This window comes from Physeter macrocephalus, chromosome 18, assembly GCF_002837175.3.
Source record: "Physeter macrocephalus isolate SW-GA chromosome 18, ASM283717v5, whole genome shotgun sequence".
Lineage (NCBI taxonomy): Eukaryota > Metazoa > Chordata > Mammalia > Artiodactyla > Physeteridae > Physeter > Physeter macrocephalus.
Genome location: NC_041231.1, coordinates 8,369,585 through 8,388,961, shown reverse-complemented (window position 1 = coordinate 8,388,961; position 19,377 = coordinate 8,369,585). Strand labels below are relative to the sequence as shown.

General features: G+C 48.1%; 2 protein-coding genes and 1 long non-coding RNA gene across 16 annotated transcripts in view; 2 read left to right on the top strand and 1 right to left on the bottom strand.

Moving 5' to 3' along the window:
- The window catches only part of MRPS25 (mitochondrial ribosomal protein S25), a 25,982-nt gene extending 20,801 nt beyond the window's left edge, over positions 1–5,181 (top strand). For 2 of the 3 annotated variants that reach the window (XM_007114965.4, XM_028479802.2), the window contains exons 3-4: positions 829–916; positions 1,573–1,947. In XM_007114965.4, the coding sequence (XP_007115027.1) occupies positions 829–916; positions 1,573–1,765 (281 nt within the window). In that variant the 3' untranslated portion in view covers positions 1,766–1,947. Of the gene's footprint in view, positions 1–828; positions 917–1,572; positions 1,948–3,840; positions 3,932–5,093 lie in introns of those variants that run through there. The other variant, XM_007114966.4, reaches the window with a different exon arrangement.
- A 2,298-nt stretch (positions 5,182–7,479) lies between these two features.
- Positions 7,480–19,377, bottom strand: part of NR2C2 (nuclear receptor subfamily 2 group C member 2) — a 79,713-nt gene continuing 67,815 nt past the window's right edge. For 4 of the 12 annotated variants that reach the window (XR_008615847.1, XR_008615855.1, XR_008615856.1 and 1 more), the window contains 8 exons: positions 19,153–19,286; positions 18,019–18,196; positions 16,808–16,929; positions 15,986–16,125; positions 14,576–14,713; positions 13,095–13,200; positions 9,039–10,141; positions 7,480–8,614 (listed from right to left, as the gene is read on the bottom strand). Coding sequence is in view for 1 of the 12 variants with exons in the window: in XM_055080193.1 (XP_054936168.1) it covers positions 9,967–10,141; positions 13,095–13,200; positions 14,576–14,713; positions 15,986–16,125; positions 16,808–16,929; positions 18,019–18,196; positions 19,153–19,286 (993 nt within the window). In the remaining 11 variants the exon portion in view is untranslated. Of the gene's footprint in view, positions 10,142–13,094; positions 13,201–14,575; positions 14,714–15,985; positions 16,126–16,807; positions 16,930–18,018; positions 18,197–19,152; positions 19,287–19,377 lie in introns of all 12 variants that reach the window. The other 8 variants (XR_008615849.1, XR_008615848.1, XR_008615850.1 and 5 more) reach the window with 8 other exon arrangements.
- Positions 10,136–15,232, top strand: LOC114484317 (uncharacterized). Its single transcript, XR_003677051.2, has 3 exons — positions 10,136–11,222; positions 12,747–13,096; positions 14,860–15,232. It is a non-coding gene; the product is annotated as an uncharacterized lncRNA (long non-coding RNA).

Here is a 19,377-nt window from a genome sequence, read left to right as displayed (position 1 = left end):
CTCTCCCGTTGCGGAGCACAGGCTCCGGACGCGCAGGCTCAGCGGCCATGGCTCACGGGCCCAGCCGCTCCGCGGCATGTGGGATCTTCCCGGACCGGGGCACGAACCCATGTCCCCTGCATCGGCAGGCGGACTCTCAACCACTGCGCCACCAGGGAAGCCCTGGATTGTCTTTTTGACATTGAATTGTGAGAGTTCTTTAGTCAGGATACAAGTCCTTTATCAGATATATGCTCTTCTTCCTCACTGAGTTGTCTTGTCATCTTTGCTGAAAATAAGTTGACCATAAATTTAATAAGAGTTTATTTCTAGACTCAGTTCAGTTCCATTTCTATAGGCTGTTCTTTTGCTCAGTACCACACTGACTTCATTACTGTAGCCTGTGGTAAAATTGAAGTTGGGAAGTGAATGTTCTCCCATTTTCTTGTTTGTCAAGGTTGTTTTGGCTGTTTTGGGTCCTCTGCATGAATTTTAGGCTCAATTTTTCAGTTTCTACCAAAACACCTGCTAGGATTTTTGATAGGGATTGACTGAATCCATAGACTGATTTGGGGAGGATTGCCATCTTAACAATATTAAATCTTTCTATCCGTGAACATGGAGTTTCTATTTAAAATAGTATGTATGCTTTTGTACATACCTAAAGTTTATGTGTGCTCACATCTAAAGAAATACGGAAAAAGGGCAGCATAATGGTTTACATAAACACTTATTTGACCGTTAAAATGTTTCTCCTCTAAAAGCAAATCCCAGATCACCACCATTTGAGGCTAGGGAGTGCCTTGCTGTGTTCTCAGCTTTCTTCCCCCCTTTTCCTCCTGTTTCCAGATTCTGGGGAACAAGTCCTTGTGGACGTGGAGACCAAGAGCAATAAGGAGATCATGGAGCACATCAAAAAGATTCTGGGGAAGAATGAGTGAGTTGTTGGGCTTGACCTGGAGGGGTGCAGATGTCTTGGCCCAGAGATTTGAGAGGGAGGAGATGGGCGCGCTGGGAGGGGGCGGTGTTGAGAGGGCAGACTCTGGCAGGAGCCTCGGATGCTGACCAGAGAGCAGGCGGCTTCTGTGCGCCTGAACCTCTGAGCTGCAGCTCCCTGCACCGTGAAGATAAAGATGGTCCTTTCCTCCTGGCTCCATGGGAAGCTGAGAGGCATCCGAAATGCGTGCCCTTGTGGCTGTGACCATGTCCCTCTTGGGGAATCTCAGCTTGGACCTAGTGGGTGACCAACCCCAGGGCCTGCTGTGACACATTCCTTTTCTTCCCATGAATGGAGGGAGGGAGGGGAAGAAGGGAAGATGGGAAAGTCTGTCTTGAGAAAGCGCACGAAGGCACTTCCAGGCCCCTTGGGTCCTGACTGCCTGTCCTAAGAGCTGGGGTCACCCCTTGCTACCCTTCACCGGGCTGCAGGCCTTCCTGTGCAGCCCCCAGCCCCGGAGGCCCGCGGGGAGTAGGGAGCAGCGTAGGAGGTCTCCCTGGCAGATGCTGGGGCTCACTCGGCTGAGCAGTCCCCCACTTCCCAGAGGCTTGGAGCCGTGTCACCCACGCCTTGTTGCTGTCTGTGTTCTTTGGCAGGGAAACCCTCGAGAAAGAGGAGCAGGAGAAAAAACAGCTTTCTCACCCAGCCCACTTTGGCCCCCGAAAGTATTGCCTGCGGGAGTGCATCTGTGAGGTGGAGGGGCAGGTGCCCTGCCCGGGCCTGGTGCCATTGCCCAGGGAAATGACAGGGAAGTACAAAGCAGCTCTGAAAGCCAGTGCCCAAGACTGAGGCCCCAGAAAAGCCCCTGCTCCTATTCCCCGAGAGACCGAAAATCTCTTCGCAATAAAAGGGTCTCCTTTACACACTTGTGTAAAAGTGCATGGGGGGAGGGGAGGAGTTGGGCTGCAGCCAAGCTGCCCAGTGAACACCCTGCGCCATCAGGGCAATAAATGCTTCAGAATCGCCGAGCAGTGTGCCATGAATCCGGTCTGATAGGCCTTTGTAGGGACAGGGCTTTGGGGTCGGGAAGGTGTAAGGCCGCAGCCTGGTGACATCTCGTGTCAGTCCTGCAGCCCTTTCCTGGTCTCTGCTGGCTTCGACTCTTCTTCCAAGCCTTGCTCTGGAGAATAGTGAAGAACTGCTGCGTGGGGGTCTGGCCGGAGCTGTCTGACTGGTGGTATAGACGTCCTCTCCAGTCAGGCTTTTTGGGATTTTTCAGAAATCCCAGGGCAAGCCTGTGTGCAGCGCTCGCTTTTTAAACTAAAGCCAACTGACCACTGGGGCGAGGCTGTGCCAGAGGCCAAGAGGTCCCAGTAGAGGCCCAGACCTGCCTCCCTGGCAAGGAGAGGGCGCCCCCTGGTGGAGGGCACTACCCTCTGTTGGTCAGCCTTCACTCACAGATTTGGAAGAGGGTGTGAGGTGTCAATGGGGGTCTGCCTGGGAGTTCTTTCCTCACAGGACACTGACGTTGCTGTCACTTCAGTTGTGTTGGTTTCAGTCCTCAGGAGACACTGGGGCCCTCTAGGGTCACCTTAAGATTAGGTTCACTTGGTCAAGAGTGAAGGACTGGGGCTGAAGCCGAAAGCTCCCTGTGAGATGGGAGGAAAGGCAGTCCTTATCCCAATGGGCGACTGGGATGTTTTATATAAATGTTGCAGGTTACCTCATTAAATTGCGGGAAGTTTGGCTCCTTTCACTTACGGTGCTCAGGTTATGGTTTACTGTGACTTTGTACCAGACCTGTGTTCAGGGTGATGGTGTAAACGTCAGGGTTGGGGGGAGGTGGGCTTGTGGGCCTGATGTGTAATGGGTAGCTGTCCTGAATGACCACAGGCTTTATGAGGGTTGTTTAACTGAAATTCAACACTTTGGTGCTCTCTCCCCCATCACCATTTCCGAGGGTGGCTAGAAAAACCTGTCCCCCATTCTAATCCCTCCCTGGGTGCTGGTCTCAGTTCCTGCCATGTTTCCGATACTGCTCCCAGCTGGTGGCAGCCATGGCCTTCACAGTGGCTGACTGGGCTTTTCAGAAAGAGTTGGTTCCTCTGGCCTTGTTTCCAGAGCTAGTGAGACAGAAGGACTTACGGAAATGGCCCTTCCCTCCATGGTCCACAGGGGCGCCCCCAGGGTTGCTAAGTAGGAGGATCGCCCTGAACTAAGCTAGTTTTTGGCCCCTCTTTAGAGAGAGAATAAATGTCCAGTGCCTGACACGATGGTGCTGCGGTTACTGTTTGCGTGGACTGTTTTATAGGTAGCAGGTAACATGCATGGAGATAAACACCACTGGCGGGCATTATTCCTTTGTCATCTATTTCCTACTTTATTAGTGGTAAAAAGATGGGTTTAAATTTACAAAAATGGGAAGAAATTAGTAGAGAAGATTGCTATGAGGATCTTTTTTTTTTGAATTTTATTTTTTTATACAGCAGGTTATTAGTTACCGTTTTATATATACTAGTGTATATGTCAATCCCAGTCCCCTCATATGAACATCTTGTAATTGACACATTTTCTTAATTTTATCTGCATAAGCAGTGTTCACCAGATGGTTTTTGGCCTTGGCCTTGTTCTCCTGAAGTGACCAGTTTTCTTCTCATTTTGAGTTCTACTTGGCAAAGCCACTTAAAGCTATCTGGCTGCCTGTTGGTTCTGCCATGAATCTGACTTTGGGACCTTAGAATCCTCATCAGATGACATAATGAGCAAGTTCTAATCTTCTGAAACTTTAAGAAGACATTTTTACCCTGGATAGCAAATATCCTTACAGGAAGCGTCTGCTGGTTTGAGGCCTGGCTCTGTGCATGTCTGTCTGCGCCAGTGATCTGTGTGTCCGGCGGCCCAAGCTGTGCTCTGCTCCGCTCCAGAAAAGTCTGCGTGGCTTCTGGACACCAAACCAAGGAGTGGCTCCACTGGGAGGATGCAGAGGGGATGGTCCCGCCAACGTTTCCGTTAAAGGTATTTACAATCCAGTGGACCATCAAATGGACCATCATCAAGGGCTAAGTCACTTTTGGGCAAGGCTAAGGTGGGGTGCGAGCTGTAGGGGTCTGACGACCAGGGTGCCTCCTTGCCACCTACCTGGGGTTCAGGCAGAGCATTCTGGGTGCCTCTGGGGGTCAGGCGTTACCGAGGTTACTATTACGAGGAGAAATGAGGAGCAGGATGCACATTATTAGTTTTTAATTCACTTTAATAGTATAAACCTCTTTTAGGTAGTAGTATTAAGCCACAACAATAATGCCACATTGAAACAGCATTTAATAAAATGCATAAAGCTAATTCATGCACTGCAATACTCTATATACAAACACAACAATGCAAATTCTTCGAGACTGAAGACATTGATATAAAATTCAGTTTAAAAAGAACATGCTGTTTTTTTAAATGCCATCGCATAAACAAAGCTGATTTCAAGCTATACGGCTTTCAACAGATTTTAAACCTGGAATTAAAATGTGATGGCATAAACAATATTTTCTACATCGTGAAGGGCAGAGGTTACAGAAACGGTCCCAAAAATCTAACACCCAAATTTTCCTTTAACACACTTCTTTTTTAAAAGGGCTGGTAGTGCAGCTACATTTTAACAGACAGCTCCAAACTACAGGTAAAAACTATGGTTTGTACTATGAAAAATGTGCAGTTTTCAGTTATAAAACTAGTTGAACACTGGTTACAAGATAATTGGGAGACGGAGAGAGTGTAGAAAAATACTCCAGCACTTGAGTTGGATGTGGCAGCAGCATGTGAATCCATGAGTGACTACTACACTTTCCTAAAGAAAAGCCATTTTTAATGTAAAGACTACCATTTCTAAATGTTATCCAAGTGTTAAGCTTTATCACAGTCTGTCAATCGATAAATATTGCTGAGCCTTTTTTCCCAGCATTTCAGATTATTGGCTTCTTAACTGAAAGTATAGCTGGGCATTAAAAATATCTCAGACATTCCTCACCCCCAAGATACTTTTTTTAAACTCACAGTTTAATTATTCTTAGATTAGAGTTAAGGTAAATAGCCCCAAAGGAAAACTTTTAAAGATTCACTTAGAGACTGTCAGGCTTCCACTTGTGTTTTAACTGGAGAGCCACGTTCAACAGTGTGATTGTCACGACAGGCAAGGACATGGGAAAGGTCGAACAATCACCGTGGGATGAGGCCAGTGAAGTAGCAGGAGCTTTCATCACATCAAAGCTATGGGAAGCTGAAGGCTAAACGACCCACCATCTCACAAAAGGCACCAAGTACTGTGGTCTCAATGAAGTATTTTCAAACATTTCAGTAAGCTTATTTTATTTATTTTTTTTTTTAAAGTAACCTGTGGATTACGTGAGTTTTTGCAGTTATCCGGTGATTTCTTTCAGCAGGCCAGCTTTCACCCTTCCCACCATTCAGGTCTCTGCTTACCAGGTGCATGAGCAACTATTGCTGGGCTGGGCCCTGGCTCCTGAGTGCTGTATCTCAGTTTAAAGCCCGATTAATGGGGAAAATTCCTCAGAATAGACCTGGACAAGGAAAATTTGGCATTTGTAGCTTTAAGGGTATACATCTGTATAAAAATGCAATTTTTATCTGAAATTAAAATTTTTAGAATCATAATTTATAGAAAGGAATAAGGTCAGTAGATTTCATTCACATGCTATATATACAGTTAGATAATTTAAGATTTGTAATTTGTATACCATAGAGATCAGCCATCAACATTCATGCTTCCTAGAGAATAGAAAGCAGTGTTATCCTGCCAGGGCCTTTCTGTCTGGAACTTGCCCTGGTGCAGAGTGGACATTGACCTCAGGGCCTTTCCCAGCCAGGCTCACCCAAAGGAAAATGGAGTTAAAGTCTCAGCAAATCCATCCTGCTGAGGGACCATGGAACACCCACATCAATTTACTGTAGAAACTCTATCATAGATTCTCTGTAAAACAAAAGGAAAGTCTGGATACGTGGCTACATGTCTGTATACATAATATACATCTATGTACACATACGCTATATACACTGTACATATAGAGAAGATATAAACACATGTACATTCAGTCAGTCACACAAGCCTATAAATCTGTACACACACAAGGCCGCCGAAGGGACCCCAGGGCTGAACACACAGAAGTGCCCGCTGGTGGGAGGCACAGGTGAGGAGGCCCAGGACTCTGTGTACAAAAGACTCATCCCACTCTGTCATGATGAGGGGCTAGCTTTGCAAATTTTACATCCAAGTTAAGACATTTTCCAAGAGCCGCACAAGCTACGGAGAATGGAAGTGGGACAGTGAAGGATGTGGATGTGTGCCCTGCTTTCTCCGGCCTTTCCAGGCTTTGAAGGGCACCATCCTCCAAAATAAAGGTGAGCATTAGAAGATGCCGCCTTTCATGACCTGGACTCAGAAGAATTGTAATGTCACCTTCAGCCCCATTGCACATAAGGCCACTTCCACTGGAAAGTGGGAAACGCACTTCCAGGCTCTAATCTGATCAGGCCCTGGAACTTGGATCCCCATCCAAAGGCCAAAGGCTGCTTGTCAGGCAGAGGGCAGGGCTGGGAGCAAGACTGTTCTGCTTGGTGTTCCCTCAAAGGATCAGGATAAGAGCACTAGGTACAACGAGAGCCCTTCTAGTTCTTGGCTCCCTTCCGTGGCTACCCCCAATCAAGCGAGAGAGCCAGGATGCAGTGTGGCTACAGCCGTGCCCCAGCGAGGGTGCCGCCGCCACACTGATCAGGGAGCCCGTTGGTAGCGGTGTCCATTGCCACCACCTCGGGAGAGAGTCTGCATTTAATACTGACGCCGACAGGCTAGAAAACGATCCCTCTTAAGGGCAATTACATAACATCTTACAAGTGACTACACCTGAAATTAAATATAAAAACCCAAACAACAAAAGAACCCTGACCACAGCCTCATGGCAGAGGTTAGACAATAAATAAGGTAGCCTCCCCGCCCCACCCCCAAACACACACACACACACACACACACACAAATCAGAAGGGTGGTAACATACTTCCTTAAAAATACTTTCAAGGAATAACATGGAAAATATTTGCTTGAGTAATTTGGTCTTTTCTATGTCTCTTCCGGTCCTGTTTTATGATTATATGTAATGAACTCCACAAATTTCAATACATAACTGTCCAACATTATCTGAAATACCGATGGAAAAGAGCCCACTTCATCAAGAGGTGGTGTACGTCTGTCCCCGCCTCCCTTAGGTACTCTCCTCACGGAGGGAGGGGTGGCTGGGCCAGGATTCTCGTGGCAAAGAATCCTGATCCTGGCTTATTTCACTCAGATGCAGACTACTCAGGGCTAGTCTCACTTCACTAAATCAGAGTTTCACAAACTACTAACAAGGGTTAAAAGCCCGGTGAAAGTTGAGCCCAAATATTTACTTGCAATCTCTCTAAATAATTCTTGACTCTGGGCTTCTTTTAACCAATCTGACAAGAGAGAATGGACCTGCTGTCAAAAGCTTGAGATGATCTGGAGCGGTGAGAATTCAGGTAGTGTGGAGCCGATTTTTAAGGAAAAGGTCACTTCAAAGTAAGGCCAAGGGGATCTAGGAAACTAATGAGGAGTGTTCAGAGCCCAAAATGGTCCACTAGAATCAGCCATCAGCAGCGAAGGGACTCAGGGAGCAGGACCGGCTTAGAATCGACTTTTCTCCCGGGCCGGCCTGCTGGCGTGGGGCATGTACTTATCCAGGTGTTCACTGTCTCCCTGCTGGTACCACCTTCTGTTCCCAGCACAGACTTCAGTCTAGGTCTTGGCTAAGCTGCCCTCATACCTTAAAGCAACCTGAGTGTACAAGCCTCACAGACACAGGACGCCCAGGGCAGCCAGCCAGTGCGGACCTTTTCACCATCACCGAGAACTCAGACCTGAAAGATGTGACACAATATGTGTTCCCAGGGAGCTGCTACAGGATCAACAGACATGCTTACATCCAAAGTCAAAAGAACAGAGAAACAGGCAACTTGCTATGTAAGATGCACACAAGTGCTGCTACAAAATGCCCTCTGCGAAAATCCTTAGCCACTTTTTGCCTTAATTTTGAAACTTAAATCACTTCAAAGGTAGAAAACCAGAAATTTAAGCTGTCAAAATTAAATCCTTCCCATTATTTTATAACAGGTACCCCCACTATTCTCCAAAATTTGCTCCCAAGGCATGAACGATAAATGATATAATCAGATCCAAACAGGAATTTCCAAGTTGGAGACACTGTTCCCACTAATTCCCACTAATGACTTCCATAAGTGCCACCAACAACTTCGGAATAGAGTCCCGTCTTGCCGTGAGCCCGTGGCGGCGGCCCAGCACCCACGCGCAGCACACGAGGCACCCACCTTGCTCTCCTCCGCTTTACACGGCCGTGGATGCCTGGAGGCAGGGGAGTGAGTGCACTGGGGTCTTTTGGGGTATCATCTGATCAAAAGGTTCAAGAAATAAAAGTTTAGCCTCACACTGTATTTTCTTAATCTGGGCTACACAGAAAGAAAGTACAGGTACCTGATGCAGCCTTGCTACTTTTCCCAAATGGAAATGTGTGCTGCTTCTTCACAACCAGGGGAACTATGGGCGCTTTTCTCCGGCTAAACTTCCCAATAACCGCATTCTGTTCTTGTAAACGATGGTCGCTATCACTTACAAGGAGAAAGAAGATGGTAACTTTGGGGATTAAAGGTTGCTTTTAAGGAGCAGGCAGCCTCTTTCTGCACCCATCATGTGAAACACTCCAGAGTTCGTCTGCTGGCACAACCCGGGGGAACCCAAGTGCGTGGTGTGCCAGGATCATTGAGAGACCTGCCGACAGAGGTGCTGAGCCTGGAGACACTGAGAAACGTGCCACTCAGCTCCACCACAGCTGCTGCCTGGGCAGGCAGCAAGACCCGCACCACAGTCCACCTCCCGGTTCGGACCGAAGTGCAGGAACACAGGCCCTTCCCAAGGGGCATTTGGGATGAAAACTGCTGAGAAGGGAGCCCTCCTCGCACTCCTCCACCTGAAAAACATGCAACCGCCCCACACTGTAGTCGGGAGGTCCCGGCAAGGGTTCAGAATGCTCACCTTGCACTTTTTGGTCAGAACGCTCCAACTGCTGTGAGTGGTGGAGGTGATTCGGGGATGTTTTCAGTTGCTGCAGGAATTGGCAGTTAACATCTGACTGGTTTAATCCAATTCTGAGAACCAGTCATCAGAAGAGCCCCGAGTTCAGAGTAGCCTGCAGATGCCCGTCACAGACCAGGACCAGAGGTCAGGGAACCCGACAAGCATCAGCTGTGGCTGAGGAAGCTTCGAATTCGGGTCACCACGATTGTGCCACCACACTCCCCCTGACTGCACGTACAGATAAGCTGCATCTTCATTCATTCCCGGGAATTTAGCTCTACACCAGCAATATGTGCGTACAGTTAGGAAGTCCTTCCTTAAGCATAAATGATTGTCTCCTGTAACCCTATTGCATTTTCACAGAAATCATTAGTATTTCGGCAAAAAGACATACACAGTTTTCCATTTGCCCTGCACATAGGCAAGATGTTGCTAACATTACACATTGATAACAAGTGCTTAGAAAGTGCTAATATCATTACCCTGGTAATTAGTAGCTATTAATTCCAAGGACATTTTTAATATATACACACATACTGTTGTTCTCTTAGGTTCTTTTAGTTTTCTTTAACTAGTCTGACATTATAAAACTTTGCTTTTGTTTTTTGCCCTTTGAGAATTTCTAAATAAAAACTTGAGTTAAAAGGTTGTTCCAAAATCTGCTGCTTCATCAAAAGGCATTAAAACATTTCTTATGGCAGGAAAGGATCCTACTAGTCTTTTAGGTGCTACTGTCTGGGATTAACAGATAAGAAGAAACCAGGTAGGAAATAGCTAAGAAGATACTGGAAATATTTGCACATACCAAAATACCACTACTTTATTTTCTTTGTATTTGAGCGGTCCTGGGCGGATCCTGTGCTCCTCGGCAGGTGTGAGGTGTGCGCTATAGGCTGGCTCCGGTGATCTGGCCGTTATACTCTGCTGTCTCCATCTTGAGGATGTAGGGGATTATGCTGTCTATTGAAACATTGCCGATGAGACCAGTAAAAAAAAGTTCTTCTGTTATGTTGGAGCTCATCAGCCTGAGTGCTGGCAGGCGGACGAGAATCCGGGCCAACCTGTAAGAGAGGAAGGGTCATTAGAGAAAGGGGGGTTCGCTGCACTTCAGACTTCACCCTGGATAGGCTCCCAAGGGCCCTGTCTGCACTGCTCGGAACTGAACCAAACACACACATTCACCGTCCACCGTCCACCCTTGCTTTTCTGATTTCAACAGTTCCTCTTGTAGGAGTTTATCATGAGTGTAAAGATTATGTATTGATATGTTCCCTTCATTGTTTATAACAACTCTCCTCAGCCCCACCAAAAAGAAAATTCTGGAAACCTGTCAGTGGAGGGTAGGTTAAAATAAAGTATGGTGTCTCCATATAATGAATCACTACATACTCATTAAAGAGGATAATAAAGGTCTTTATTCATTGATAAGAATTCCATGACATATAGCTGAATAAAAACTTAAAAAGAGGATGTGAGGGCTTCCCTGGTGGCTCAGCGGTTAAGAATCCACCTGCCAATGCAGGGGACATGGGTTCGAGCCCTGGTCCAGGAAGATCCCACATGCTGCAAAGCAACTAAGCCCGTGCGCCACAACTTCTGAGCCCACGTGCCACAACTACTGAAGCCGGCGCGCCTAGAGCCTGTGCTCTGCAACAAGAGAAGTCACCGCAATGAGAAGCCTGCGCACCACAACAAAGGGTAGCCTCCGCTCACCGCAACTAGAGAAAGCCGGCGCGCAGCAACGAAGACCCAACGCAGCCAAAAAAGAGGATGTGACCTCACTTGCGTATGTATATTCATTTGTATGTATGTGTGTAAATAAAGTACTTGGAAGGATGGCCACCAGAATGCTAATGGTTGACCTCTGGGTATTGGGATTTGAAGTGATTATATCAAGTAAAAACTTTTTCTATATTGCTCTAACATCCATTGTTTTTTTGGCATTGTAATTAAAAATAAAGCAATAAGATTTTTATTTGGAAGGAACCCCAGGAGGGCACACCATGACCCTGTCCTGGCAGGTCACTGGACACTATCTGAAGCATCCTGTGGATGGGCCACTTCCACAGCCAGCACCCGGAGCGGTGGGCACCAGGACGCAAACTGCAGGGCCAGCCCAGTCTTGGAACGACTGACATTTTCGTAAGTAGGGAAATGATGAAATTATGGCATCTCCTTAGCCATGGAAAGTGATTTAGAAGAATGTATACATGTGCACTGACTATTAAGTGGAAAAAAAGGTCACGAAACCTTATTTTCTATTTTCTGATTCCAATTGCACATACTAAGAAATTACTGGAAGTAAATACATAAAATGTTAACAGGTATCCCTCGGAAGTGGTATTTACAAAGAGCTACACGTTTTCTTTTTGCTTTCCAGAATGTTCTAATTTTTTTGTACAGTGAACGTTATTTTTAAAAGGGGAAAATGTATTTGTATTATGAAAGCAGTATTCCAGCACCATCATCCATTTGCCCAGCCACGATGTCTGGCAGGGCACCCAAAGGTGCCAAGGGGCCGACAGGCTGAAGGGTCTCGGGAAGTCGGCAAAGGCCAGTCAGGGAGGACATCTAGCTGGGCCTTAGATGCTGGCTAAGTTCTTATCAGCAGAGATGCAAAGGATGGGAGAGGATTTCAGGAGGAACGAACAGCATGAGGAAAGGCCTAAGGATGGGACAGACTAAAGCAATGACTGTATAAACAGGACGCAACCATTCTAGGGCCTTTTCTTTGGGAACTGAGTGTTTCTGAGTGCTATGAGAGAGCCCCCCTGCTCTCATTTCTGGCCCCAAATCACCTACCTGGCTTGCCCTCTTCTCGCCTAGGATCCCTGACTAGACCAGTAGTGACTCAGGATTTTTTCAGAAACATGTACTTTCAAAGGCCAGAGAGCTGCCATCGTCAAGGCAATTCTCGTGTGCTAGGGCTCTGCCAGCAGCCCCAGAGGAGCCTTTTCAGCCTCTTCTGGCCACAGGCTCTGTGTGGATTGGGCCCAGAACCTCCTCAGAGGACAGCACACCCAAACACCTGGCTGTACGTATGAGCTCTGGTGTGGGTGTGTTACTTGACAGTCCCACTTTGTATGCGTTGAGGCTGAAGCCATTCTAGATTCATTGTGAGGTCTTCAGTGGCTCCAGTAGAAAATGGATCCTGCTTTGGCAAAAGCTGTGTCTGGCCATGGCGGTGTGCCTAAAGCAGAGGCAGGCTCTCTGCCAGCCGGGCCCGCCACAGGCCCCTAGTCACACCAGAGAAACTGTCCCCCTGGGGCTGGGGCACTCAGGCCCACAGGGCACCGACTGACTGAGGTCTGTCTATGCAGAGGACATGATCGGGGGAAAGTGGGGAGGGAAACACTATGCTTGACAGGCCCCAGAAGTTCACATAGCCTCCAGTGGGTTAGAAGAGATCACGAGGAAAGAGTCTTCCACTCCTCAGCTGGAGGGAAAGCCTGCCAGCACATTCTGCCCTATTTCAGAACAACTTTCCTGGTCAAAGCTGCATGAGAAAGGCATACAGATATCATTTTTCCCCTGCTGCCCAAACATCAATTTTCACCCAAATAAAGGAACTTGAAAAAATCAGTTTATGTGAGGATTAAATTACTACTTTGTCCAACCCAGTCACTCTTTCTAGGGGTCAGATTTGGCTTCTGTCCTTTTGTCTAGCACCGTCTCCTCAGTGAATGCGGGGCAGAAGGGCAGAGCTGCCGACTGTTCTGGACAAGCGGAGACTCCGTGAGAACTCATCTCACACACAACATCAGCCCCAAAGGAGATCACGGCTCCCGACCTCTCATTAAAGAGCGACAACCCAAGGTCTCACCCAGTCACCCAGCAACACTGGGATGGCCTGGGACTCCTGACCCTCCCCACTCCATTATCAGCCGTAAAATGCAAGAATGAAAGTGTGATCACATGGAGGCTCTACCAGGCTGCCAGAAATGGGAAGGCCAATGTAACTGATATCTGCAGCGAGAGATCCAGCCTCGCCCCCATCCTGCCCGTGCGCCTCACCGGTAGGTGTCTTCTGAGTAGGTTTTCTGAACATAGTCCTGCAACTCCATCTGTGCCTTTTCTTGGAATTTTTCAATCTGGCTTGTGCTGGTCAAACCTGGATGATCTGAAAAAATAAAAGTACCCCAAATTGTCTTCTGTATTTGGAAAGCCTCATCTGCAGACTTCTCAGTACTTATTTTTAGTAAAACTGCTGACAAATTTCTCAAGTGCAATAGATTGAGCTCTGAAGGCTGGTCTAGTTTGGATACTCTTGCTAGAACACTGGCTCTTCCTCTGTGCTCTGCCATGACCTGAAGGTTCCCAGGAGAGGTACGGCCCCTGGGTGCTCACACCAGCCTCGGCAGCCCCACTGGGGCTGGTTCTAGACCTGTGGCTTCCTTCCTTACTCCAGACAACATATATACCACATGAAATTAGAAATTATCATCTGCTCTCTAGATATTTAATCACATAGTGTCTCCCACTCTTATTAGCTATTTTGTTATTTGTGAGTAAGGGGCCGGGGCAGTGGGACAGAGAGGTTAAGCTGGGTCCACCCCTGCTGTCGAGGACAACAGTCACCAAGTGGCCTCTCAGGAGGCTCAGAGAGAACAGCTGACGGGGGGTGAGCGAGGCCAGCCCGGTCGACTCTTACTTTCCACCAACAGTCCCGCTGCCTCTCCTTCACCTGCTGTGAACACCTTTCGGCATGCCCTGCGGCTGCTGCTACTGCCCTACAGAGACTGTGGGTACTTGTGCAGTTTCAATCTGTACTGGATTATAAGTGCTAACATACCTAAAAATTAGCAAAGAGCAAAACAGAACAAATCAAAACAAAAAAAGGACACTGGGTGGTAGTAGTCATCCCTCGGTATCTACAGGGGATGGGTTCCAGGAACACACCATGGATACCAGATCCACTGACGCTCGTGTCCTTTACGTTAAATGGTATAGTATTTGCGTATAACCACATATCTTTCTGTATACTTTTAAATCACCTCTAGATTACTTATAATACCTAATACATTATAAATGCTATGTAAATAGTTGTACCTAGTTGCTGGTGCATGGCAAAATAAATTTTGCTTTTTGGAACTCCTGGAATATATTTTTCCTTGAATATTTTTGATTCACGGCTGGTTGAATCCACTGATATGGAACCCGTGGATACAGAGGGCCAAATGTGTACTCAATTTTGTTTGCCGTAGTCTTATTTAGCCAATGGCTTAGTTAGGATACAGATGATATCTATGTAGCATATGAAGTCACCCGGAACTACAGCCTATTTCTTTGGGAATATAAAGACAGGACTTTAAACGAATGTATGTATTTATGTTAGCTAGCAAAGCACACATATTACGGGAACATTCAGTCACACACACTGTGGCAGGGCTCTCTCTACACTGCTGACAACCTGACAAACATGCTCATGTTCAGAAATATCAGTAGACACAGGTGGAAAACCGTCGTCGAGAGACCGTGACCACTGCATATCTTACCGGGGCTAAAGAGAACTATAGCTTTAAGGTATGCATACTCATAGCCGTCTATATCCAGCTTCGCCATACTGTTACAGAACTCCTGAAGCTTCCAGATGTGCTCCATGACTTGCTTTATCCGGTCGCCAGAAAGTTTATCTAGAAATCAACATCACAGATCCTCTGAGAAAGGCTAATGAGAGCAATAACATGAGCTTCTTTGAGGGGCCACAGATTGAAAAAAATGAGAGAATAATTTCACTTTTAAATGAAAAACCAGTTATCTCAAGAGCCTCATTTTCCAGTTATAGGTGAAGTGACAACAGGCACCCAGATTCCACTCTGTTGATGTTCTGCCTCAGTAACGACCTCCGAGACCAGTGATTCTCCCCGGCCCCACCCTGGGCAGCACCTTTGGCCTGCAGGTGCTGAAGGCCCACATGCCAGTTCTTATTATCAAGGTCAGTTCTTTCCAAGTCTCTGCAGGCACTGAATAAATATTTGCCAACCTGAACACGTTGGCATTTTTTAGTTGTCAAAGTAATTTTATCCGTTGTCTGGTTTAGTGTTCATGACAGTATCTTGCTGAAGGCAGTGTTATTATATTCAGTTAAAAATAAAACTAAAGCTCATTTGCGAACAAACCTAAAATTCAATAAAATGTTACAGGGTTTTAAAAATCACCATTATATAACTATTATTCCAAAGGAATAACTAGAAAAACGAAGGTGTGACTAGGTGACTCACACTCCTAGGTCTCAAACACTGGGATGCCTGATTAGAAGAGCAATTCAACTCCACCTCAGATGCAAGTGTGATCTGCAGGGGTCGAGTCTAGACCCTGGGCAGCACGGGCTCCCTTGACAGTGTCTTCAGTGTGCTGCGGACGTGCAGCTTGTGGAGACCTCCCTGGCTACTCCCCAGTCCTGATACGGCTGGGCCCTGACCACCCGATGTCAGGTGGTTGCACAGATCTCATAATAAGAGACTCACTTGTTCATTCACGCCCTGGACTAGGGGGTCACATGACCCAGGTCTGTGCCCCAGTCCCCAGCTCTTCCACTTGCTGCTTTATCCCGGGCAAGCCAGGGACCTTACTGGGACCTACCTGGTCTTCCCATATGTAACCCTGACATAACAGTTTCTACTTTACAGGGTTGTGAGGATTTGTGAGATACATGAAAGGGCAACCTGTCAATGAAGTTGAAAACAGAAGCTGTGACTATTCTGAAAACATCACTCAACGTCTGTATGTCGGAAATCGGCACCTTTTCCCAATTATTTTTTTCCTTTCCTCTTCATTATATGAAAAGAAGGCAGTCGGGTAGAAATTTAAACATTCTGACGGGTAAGGGACGCTGTGGGACACAGGCTGGCTAAGCGGCGGGTCAGCCGAGACCGAGCCGTCCTTGCCCGCAGCCCCCGCCCTACCTTCCTGGATGCTGTTCTGCAGGTGGTTGACGATGGCAGCCAGGATGGTGGAGAGGCTCATGACCTGGGCGCACTGGGCCAGGCCGAGGGTGAAGAGCTCGTTCCAGCAGGCCCGCACCAGGCTGGTGTTGCAGTCCTGCCTGGGGACACAGAGGCGTGGTGGGTGTGGGGGCCGGTGGCACTCCTCCAAGCCCCCGCGTGTCCCAAACAAGTCATGTCACCATGTATTTGCCGAAGGCCTACGGAATGCCCAGGATTGTTCTCCACAAACACCACTGTCCGTGACTGCCTTAACTGAAGTCCCTCTGAGGAGAAACTATTCCCTTAACAGCCCTGGTGTGGTTCTGTCACAAGAGGCTGCAGCAATCAAAGGACTGAGAGCCGAGGGTGGGCTCCGAAAGGTAGAGACACACCCAGCCTGCCAGGGAGGAGCTGGGGCTGCAGCAGGGAGGAGGGGGGAATCTACACTCAGGACGGCACGGCTGATGCACCTTGAAACAATCTGTCTTCATCTCAGAAGGCCCCAGACGCAGTACCCCCTATTTGTCTCAAGATCACAGGACGACTCCTGCCTTCCATTCCACTCCATCCCCTGCTCCTAGCACCAAGTCCAAGGCACGTGGAGAAGGCACGATAAAGGTCTGAGGAACACGGCAGCCTTGGCCACCAAGGTTGTCCCCTTGCTACCAGTCCACCAACTGTATTTAACAAGCAAATCGGGCCAAAGGAACAAACTGGAAGGGCCCTCAGAGATCTTCCAGGCCATTCCTAGAGCAGGGAAGGCCCTGCCCAGGGATACACACAGAGAAAAAAGCCACTTACCCAAGTGCCTGAAAGGCCGGGATGGACCTGGCCCAGTGCATGGAGAGGAAGAGCAGGCGGGACGCGGACTCGCAGATGTAGTGCACATTGAGGTACTCGGGCATCGGGCTGGGCATCGTGAGCTGGGAGAGAGAGCACACGGCACGGGGGTGACCAAGTGAGGGGGGCAGCTTGTCAACACCAGTCTCTTGACACTGAAGCCCCCGTGCAGAGCATCCTTGTGAGGCATGCGTCCTCTGCAGGGGGGCCGGCACTGACTCCCTGTGGGGTCCTGCCCAGCGAACTAGGGTCTGACGGCCCCTAGATGTGGGAGGATGGGGACCTCCCAGCTTATCCACACAAAGACATACCTCTCAACTCTGCTTCAACTACACTGGTACTTGTTCTAAGGCAATTCCATTGTGAGCCATAGGTTCAAGTCTAACTCAAACTCGGGGACGGGTCAGCTCCACAGGCTAGCAGGGATTTGGCAGGTGGCCTCAGGGAACAGTGAATGAGAGCTGAGCAGGAGCCCAGATGGCAGGAGGAGGACACACCACCACCAGGATGTCGGGCTGGGTTCCGGGAGCCCCACTGTCTAGAAGAGGCTTGAATGCCTCTGAAGCTGGAATCCCACTGGTGACCTGTGTTCTTGGCACCCTTGGACAACTATGGGCAGGGACTCAGTCTTCCTAAGTGGTTGGCCAGATCTCTCTAGTGGAGAATACGAGGGGAACTGAAGACTCAATCTGCAGACCTAGAGACCAGGGGCTCAGGGAGCCTGGCAGTGTCCTGGAGAAGTGAGGCCGGGGAGGTGCGTGCAGGGAAGACCGTGAGGACCTGACCAGTATTCAAGTATATCCGAGATCTACTTTCTGTGGCTCTAGAGGGCAAGAGGTCAGGCCCAATGGCTGGGAACGCCTGCTGGAACAGACAAAGGGCCTGCCTGAGCCTATGCTGAAGCCAGGTCATCATGGGAAGGCGGACGGCAGAGCAGCCCGCATCAGCCTGTCTTGGCAGTGACAGGTGGCCCGCTTCAGGGTTACCGGCAGAGCCAAACAGCCAAGTGAGCAAAAGACAGTGAAAATGCTTCACAATGGGAACATTGTTCTGAAACACAAGATCCTGATCAAACACGACCGTATGAAAAATGAGCTCACTTCAAGGTTTGATTTTTTTTTAACTGAGACCAGCCTGGGCACAGAGCTCCTCTCCCAGCTGCACACACTCACCTTAAATGTGACGTGAGTGTCTGAAAGGAGGGGGCCTTCGACCTCAATGATGGGTGTGGACTGGTCTCTGCTGATGACGTGGATGCTCCCTCCTCCACTGCCGTCTATCCCGTCCGCCAGGCTTGGAGGCGAGGAGCTGTCTGTGGTGTTAAGTGCTTTAGCTAAGGTATCGAATGCCCTGCGAGCAAAAACATAGCAAGCAAGTGTTGTGAGTCCACAGCTTCTATGAGAAGAGCTCTAGCTGAGACGTAATTTAGGGAACAACACATGGGGGAAAAGATAATTAACTTTGACTTGCTGAGAGGAGGGGCAGCGGCTTCCACATGCTGTCTCCATGGCGCCTTGGGTGCTAAGCTAGATATTTACTTTCACATGTAATTTCTATTTTTCACAACTACTCTCCAAGGTAGAATTCTCTCCATCTTACAGATGTGAAAGCTAACTTTTCCAAGACCACCCAACTAGTAAGAGGTAGAACCAGAATTCGACCTAACTCAAATCCCATCCTCTTTCCAATGGATCCAGATTTTAATTTTCTAACACATCACAAGTGAACATGAGGACTGGTGCACCTGAGTGGCCCCGGCCATGCACCTGCCTGGACCGGCAAGAGAGGCAGCAGTGGCCGGTCCAATAGGAAAGGAGCAAACCTAGCAGCCCAGCTGCAAAGAGAACACACCCTTGGCAGCGGGCACAGGTGTCTGGACCAGCTGGTGCCATCTAACAGCTAATCATCTGTCTACCCTGATGAATCGATTTAAGCTCTAAACTCAGTACTTGGAAAAAAGATACATAAGATAAACAGAAGTGGGAAAGGGGATACACTACGGATGTTTAGGCACCATAAGCAGTGACCAATACAAGTTAACATCTCTTCCCTTGCTTCCACTGAGTTACTCAATTTCATTTATTATCTGGAATGAAAAGAGTTTTTAGACTGTTTTATATCGCGTATTAAAATGGGTCCACATTCCCATAGTTAAAATTTGAAAGAAGACAGACATGCAGGGGCACTGGGACAATTTTGCAATCCTTGATTAAATACAGGGTGGGTGTCAAAATGCTGCCACCCACCCTCACAACGCCGCGCCTGTGTGTGTGTCGGGAGGGGCCTCCACCCTCATGGGTTCGTACCGAGTAATCTCACTTGCAGACTGGTCCTCTGGCTGCATTTCTGAAGTGTCACCATTGTTAAGGGATTCACTTAGGTTGGCAAGGGAAGTTACTACATTCGCCAGTGTGCCCAGGGCTCCCTGGCTTGTTTCAGCCTGTTAATCAGAAAATAATCATGTTAAAGATGAACACACATACAAGACTCTCAGGGCAATGAAGGTTTAATGTTGCTTTAAAAACAGCTTC